The 7338-nt window shown below is 39.2% G+C and overlaps 1 protein-coding gene across 1 annotated transcript; it reads right to left on the bottom strand.

The window, feature by feature from the left end:
* Positions 1–216: 216 nt before the first annotated feature.
* LOC131056096 (tubulin beta-4 chain) lies at positions 217–2610 on the bottom strand. Its single transcript, XM_057990438.2, has 3 exons — positions 1974–2610; positions 1610–1879; positions 217–1112 (listed from the first exon to the last, which is right to left on the bottom strand). The coding sequence occupies exons 1-3, from the start codon at positions 2365–2367 to the stop codon at positions 442–444; spliced, it is 1335 nt and encodes a 444-aa protein (XP_057846421.1). The 5' UTR covers positions 2368–2610; the 3' UTR covers positions 217–441.
* Between the last annotated feature and the right edge of the window lie 4728 nt (positions 2611–7338).

Raw genomic sequence — 7338 nt, 5'->3', positions numbered from 1 at the left:
AGAAGTTTTCTTCAGTTACAAAGAAAGTTAGGATAATAATGGCCTATCCGCCAAATTAATGTAGATATCTTAAACCAATCCCCTAAATGTGTTAGCCATCCACAGTCCAAAAATCACATATATACTCTACACGCTATTTCAATAATTCACAAGTCAATTTTTAGGCAGTGCATTCAAACAAACTATAACATACCATTAAATTCGACTCTATTACCATTCAGACAAAGTAGGATATATTCGATCCAAATGTAATAGATACATATCAATGTATGTAAGCAGAGAGATATCAAAAGGAGAAACAACTTATGCATCTGCTCAACATCCAGCAGAGGAGGAAAATACGACAAATGAAATAGACTAACACAACTAGATGTCAAAACAACTAGCCGTTGTCACCATTGTTAAACAGAAGTAACTTATATGTAAATTACTATGAACCAATCACATTTCTTGTTCTTCTTCATCATCGTACTCCTCTTCCTCATCAGCGGTGGCATCCTGGTATTGCATGTACTCAGAGACCAGATCGTTCATGTTGCTCTCAGCCTCAGTGAACTCCATCTCGTCCATGCCCTCTCCAGTGTACCAGTGCAAAAAGGCCTTTCTCCTGAACATAGCAGTGAACTGCTCGCTCACGCGCCTGAACATCTCCTGGATGGAGGTGGAGTTACCGATGAAGGTGGAAGCCATCTTGAGGCCTGTGGGAGGGATGTCACAAGCAGAGGACTTCACATTGTTGGGGATCCATTCCACAAAGTAGGAGGAGTTCTTGTTCTGAACATTCATCATCTGCTCATCCACTTCCTTGGTGCTCATCTTCCCACGGAACATGGCGGAGGCGGTCAAGTATCGGCCGTGACGGGGGTCGGCAGCACACATCATGTTCTTGGAGTCCCACATCTGCTGAGTCAGCTCCGGTACAGTTAGAGCGCGGTACTGCTGCGACCCACGGGAGGTCAAAGGAGCGAAACCCACCATGAAGAAGTGCAGGCGGGGGAAGGGGATCAGATTCACGGCCAACTTTCTCAGATCTGAGTTCAGCTGACCGGGGAACCGGAGGCAGCAGGTCACTCCGCTCATCGTGGCTGAGATTAAGTGATTCAAATCTCCAACTGTACCACCCAGAGTATCACGTAATTAAGCCCCTTCCAATTTTAAATTAAAAGACTTTTTTAAACAACTTTTTGCCAAATGCACTGTTAAAAAAACTGTTGCACATCAAAATCGATTATATAGGATACAAACAATGATAATACAGGATTTTATAGCAGCAGTAATGCATTTTAAGTACTGCAAACAACTTGTTATCAACAGATACAGAGACATTTACGCACCGACTGGTTTTTAATTAAAGGAGGGAAACTAAACTCAAAAATTTCCTCAAAATCTTTAAAAGAATGGAATGTAACTGAGCTGTTAAATAAGATTTTGCAAGGAAGAACTAAAAAATAAGACAAAGAAAATGGGGGCTTATTTTTAATTAAAGGAGTGAAACCATACTCAAAAATTCCTCAAATCTTTAAAAAAATGTAATGTAAGTGGGCTGTTAAACGAGATTTTGCCAGAAGGAACTAAAAATTAAGATTAAGAAAATGAGGTTTGAACTTACAGCTTGGGGTAGTGAGCTTAAGAGTCCTGAAGCAAATGTCATAAAGAGCCTCATTGTCCAAGACCATGCACTCGTCAGCATTCTCTACCAGCTGGTGCACAGACAATGTAGCATTGTAGGGTTCCACAACTGTGTCCGACACCTTTGGAGAGGGAAACACAGAGAAAGTCAACATCATGCGATCGGGATACTCCTCTCTAATCTTCGATATCAGCAGCGTCCCCATTCCGGATCCTGTGCCTCCTCCCAGGGAATGGCACACCTGAAACCCTAAAAGAACACAACAGAAATTCAAAATCAGGGCCACAGATCTAGATTTTCTAGGGTTTCAACCTTAAAGAAAAGAACAGAAGCCCAAATGTACCTTGTAAGCAGTCGCAGTTCTCAGCCTCCTTGCGCACAACGTCCAACACTGCATCAATGAGCTCAGCCCCCTCAGTATAATGCCCCTTGGCCCAGTTATTTCCAGCGCCGGACTGCCCGAACACGAAATTATCCGGCCGAAAGATCTGGCCATAAGGCCCCGTCCTAACGCTGTCCATGGTTCCAGGTTCAAGATCCATGAGCACAGCCCTGGGAACAAATCTTCCGCAGCTGGCCTCATTATAATAGACATTCACTCTCTCCAACTGAAGATCAGATGTGCCATGGTACCGGCCCGTGGGATCGATCCCATGCTCATCGCAAACAACTTCCCAGAACTTTGCCCCGATCTGGTTACCGCATTGCCCCCCCTGAATGTGCAAGATTTCACGCATTTTCGCAGCAAAAACTTAAAACCCTAACACACCCAGAAAAGAAGAACTAGTCCTCAAAAACACTATGAAATCTTTGCAGTTTCAGGCTTTCCTCCCAAATGTCTATGAGAGATCTGTGCTCATCTGTCTCTGCTTATAAAAAAAAATTGTGCCTACTCTCTCTTGACCGTTGGTAGGGTTCACATCGCGGTGGCTCAGGTGGGGTTACAACGGCCGGCGAGGATTTCAAAAATATCTTTTGCTAGCGGACAAAGCACGGCTAGTGCGGGCCGGCTTTTTACTGCCTGAAAATTTTACCCTAATTATTTGTGGGGTTTTGAATTGTTTGTTTTTGTTTATATGTGCATTGTTTTTTTTTACGGTTTTCGAGACGGCCGAGAAATGAAATATAATATTATATTATTTTTAGTTCCTTTTTACGTTTGAAGACAGCTCATTCAGGAATTACCCAAGCCACGGTCCCTTGGAGGGGCTACTCCAACTACTTGTGGCCCCAAGAGAACCACTCAACCTTGAAAACAAGTGTTTTCTAGTGATTAGTTCTTTTCATTGGGATTATGTTACAAAGTAGAGTTAATAATAAGGGTTGCTAGTAATTTGTCATTATCATAACAATCAACTTAAAAATTAATTCAATTGTATTGTGAATTATAAATTATGTAATAATTAGTTTATATAATTGAAAAATATTTAAAAATTAATTTGTTCATTATATTATAATCATTTCAAATTCATAGAATATTAAAAACTATTACTAATGTAAATTTTATGTGAAAAATGTATCAATGATCAGTAAATGTACAAAAATGGAGAATAGAACATGGGTTTAAAAATCAATATCTTTTCTTAATTGATAATTTTGTGTAGTCATAATTATTTTATATAATTGGAATATATTTGAAAATTAATTTGTTCATTATATTATAATCATATAAAATTCATAGAATATTAAAAACAACTATGTGAAAAATATATCAATGATAAGTGAATGTATGAAAATGGAGAATAAAACATGGGTAAAAAATGACTACCTTCCTTTTTAAATCAATTAAACCTAAACTTCAATTAGTAATTTAATAAGAACAAAAAGTTGGTTGAGATTAAAATGGCAAAGTCTTGCTCCCACACAATATTGTTCTTGTTTTTCCCCTATTAATGGGATTGGGGAAGAAGATTCTTGAAACAAAAAAAATGGAGGCTTAACAGTGGTGTGTGGTTTGAGATTGGAAGGGGAAGGTGGTGTTTTTCGGCATCAAGAAGACTTAAAGCTATGACAAATAATGAGGCTAAATTTCATGCCCTTATATTGGGTTCGCAATTGTGCTTTAATTTAAAATTGAGCATGATTGTGATTGAAGGTGATCTATTATAGTCATTGATGATGTCAAAGCTAAGAAGTGTCAATGTTGGAAGTTAAATTCCTTCCTTAATTCAATGATCTTCTTACTTAAGGTTTTGGATTACTATACGTTAAACCGCGTCTATAGAGAGGTCAATGTTTATGTTGATGTGCTTGCCAACTCAACGATCAATAGTTATAAGAAAATTCCAATGGATTCGTCGAGCATTTAAAACAAAACCCCAGTTAATTGTTATGAGTGGAGAGACTCTACAACTAATTATTGTTTTGTGTAGTCGGCAAAATGTGATCTAGTGTGGATGTTAGTTGATGTGAATCTTGAACAATTATAATTTGTTAACAGTGCAATGGTGAGTGTGACAACCCAAGTGCTCAATATGTCATGAATGTCATGTTAATTTACTAGAGTTTATGTATCCAACTATTACATTGTTGTTGTTTTCTCCCTTTTTTTATGACCTCATGGATAAGTGCATTAGGTTTTCTTGTCCCAATAACAAAATGGAATTCCTTGGAATGGTGTCAAAGAAGCAATTGTAGAGTGAGTTTAGAATGCATAGTGGCCTTATTCTATTTGTTGTTTAGTGCACCTTAGATGATGGAATTTCAATTGCTAAGCACAAATACAAGGTGAAATGAGATGTAGCTATTGGAGTTGAGAAAATACAACACCACAGGAGCCCAAATGATCTCTGCAAACTGAAAAACCAGTTACAAGGAGAAGCAATGAAGCAAATCACAAAAGAAAGAAATACACAGAAAATATGCTCAAAAAGAGAGAGCTCAATATTCACAAAATGTGTAATTTAATAATCTTTCTTCTTACAATGAAAATAAAGAACTCAACCTTTAATAGGTCAAGAAACCCTAAAAAGGAAAACCTAGGTTTGCACATAATAATTAATAAAAGAATTAATTATTATGCACCTAAAGTTAGCTTAAGTGTAAAAGAGATAAAGGGAACTTAAATAATTAAACAAATATTATTTAATTAATCAAGTAAATACCCAAATACTCTAACACCCCCCCTTAAGCTAGACTTAGGGAGAAGCTAAAACCTAGAACATCTACTGAAAGCAGGAAAGATGGGTCCCGACAACAAGGCCTGATCAGGTACCCAAATACAACCAAATCTCTATGAACCGGGGAAATAGAGAAAACCATGTGGGAAAAAAACTCTACTCCAAAAAGAGATGGAAAAGAACACCACTGAAGCATGAAGAACCTACAAACACTGTCGAAGAATAACTGTTGATCTGAATAACCTCCACTGAAATAGAACATGAACAGGTAGAGAAGACTATAATCTGTATGAGTGCCCTCAAATGACACTACTCGAATCAGAAGGCAAACAAGGCAAACAACTGAAATCGAAGATACAGATGGTATGAAAACACCAAAGCCTGAAGAGTTGATCAATTGATCCACGAAGCATTAGAACCAATAGGACCTCCCCATAATGCTGAAGAGGGAGAGGGATAGGTACACTAAAAAGAACGGCCAACAAGAACTGCATGATGAAGAACCAAGAACATCAAAGGTGTTGAGACAGTACACAATGTCGTGGAAGGAACACTCACTTGACACACAGCATGAGGCGAATATCGTGGAAGGAACACTCACTAGACAAAGGCAGATGGCAAACAAGGCAAACATCAATCCCCCATGGCACTGTATAAGTAGTGCATGTACAATAAGGCACAAGATATGCAAGATCCTAAGTAAACAATGCATGATGGCACTTTATCTCAGTGTGCTTGCATAAATACAATGCTACAATGATAAGAAGATTGGAAATAGAAAGGAGAACCAAAATAGAGACATCATACTCAGAGAAGAGATCCCGGGACCTGAAACAACCAAGATATCCACTAGAGTGTTGAAAAGAAAAAAACAAAATAAAATATGCATGGAGCAGAATAAAAATCAGATGGCTGGAAAGTACATAGTACAAAATTTCCAACGATATAAAGTTTTCAAAAAATGGAGTTCGAATGCTCATTCTACGTCTCTTGGAGTGCAAAAAAGAGACCTCACTTTGACTGGAAAAAACACAGTCAAACAAAAAAATTGGAAAAAAATACCAAAATCACGAGGTCTGGCTCGGAACCATCTTTCCGATGCCTATTCGTTTTCAAAAAAACGACTCCGTATGCCCAAGATATGACCAAAAAACCAAACCCACCTTCAAAACAAGAGGAAGGGGTAGTCTGGTGGCTCTGGCGAGCGGAGGTGGCCAGTGGGTGGCACTCCGATGTCGGGCGGGTGGAGCTTCGATGGTCGGTAGTGGTTGAGCTGTGGCCTGGGCATTTTCTGGCGGTGGGGTGACCAGCAGGTAGAGCCCTAGGCGGCAGCGGCAGCGGTGGGAGTCGGCGGCGGTGGGGAGGTGGCCGGAGCTGCGGGGCCGCAGGGAGGCCGACAGCGGCGGAGCGCAGCGGGTGGCCGAAGCAGTTTTCGGCGGCGGCAGCAGGCGGGGCGGTGCGGCGACATGGGAGCTGGGTTGGAGGCCGGTGCCGACAGGGGCCAAAAGGGCGCCGGCGACGGCAGGAGAACAGTGGGGCCCAAGCCTGGTCTGACAACGACAGTTGTACCAGGCCTGCAACGTGGCAGGGACCCATGGTACCCTGCGTACCGTGGGAACCCCCCCAAACCAAAACTTTTGCCAAAAAAAATAAATTTAAACCTTGCTTTTTCACCTTTTTTTGCTTTTTATTATTTTTATTTTTTTTGATAAAAAATCAAAATCCGGCCTGCATGCCGTAAAAAGGCAAAAAAAATTATTTTATTTTTTTTTAAATTCTCAATTTGCGTGACAGGGTCGTACGACCTAGATCTAGAGAAAAAATACTCCAGAGGCTCAAGAACCAAAACAAGGCAAATTTTATATGACTATAAGGGTTTTCGGGCCTTCTGACCACAATGGTGAGGTCTGTTTAGGCCCAAAGTGCTCAGAAAAAAGAGGCCTATCCCTAAGTACAAAACAAAACTTCTTGAAAAACCCTAGATCTGCTTCCAATTCAAAAATTCTCAAAACAAGAACAGATAGCTACAAATATGAAGCTCTAATACCATATTGGAGTTGAGAAAATACAACACCATAGGAGCCCAAATGATCTCTGCAAGCTGAAAAACCTGTTACAAGGAGAAGCAAGGAAGCAAATCACAGAAGAAATAATACACAAAAAATATGCTCAAAAAGAGAGAGCTCAATATTCACAAAATGTGTAAATGTAATAATCCTTCTTCTTACAATGAAAAGAAAGAACTCAACCTTTAATAGGTCAAGAAACCTTAAAAAGGAAAACCTAGGTTTGCACATAATAATTAATAAAATAATTAATTATAATGCACCTAAAGTTAGCTTAAGTGTAAAAGAGATAAAGGGAATTTTAATAATTAAACAAATATTGTTTAATTAATCAAGTAAATACCCGAATACTCTAACAGTAGCTTCTATTTTTTGTGATGTTGTTGGATTTGGGGGAGCTTAACGATTCATTTAGGAGTATGGTCATGACTCTAATCAATAAACAATAGTTGGGTAGCTTAAATGAGGTGCTAAAAATTATGCACTATGAAATTGGTGATCCCTTATCAACAGTTTTTTAGAG

This window comes from Cryptomeria japonica, chromosome 8, assembly GCF_030272615.1.
Source record: "Cryptomeria japonica chromosome 8, Sugi_1.0, whole genome shotgun sequence".
In the NCBI taxonomy this organism is placed as follows: domain Eukaryota; kingdom Viridiplantae; phylum Streptophyta; class Pinopsida; order Cupressales; family Cupressaceae; genus Cryptomeria; species Cryptomeria japonica.
Note: the sequence above shows the minus strand (reverse complement) of the source record. Positions and strands in the feature narration are given on the sequence as shown.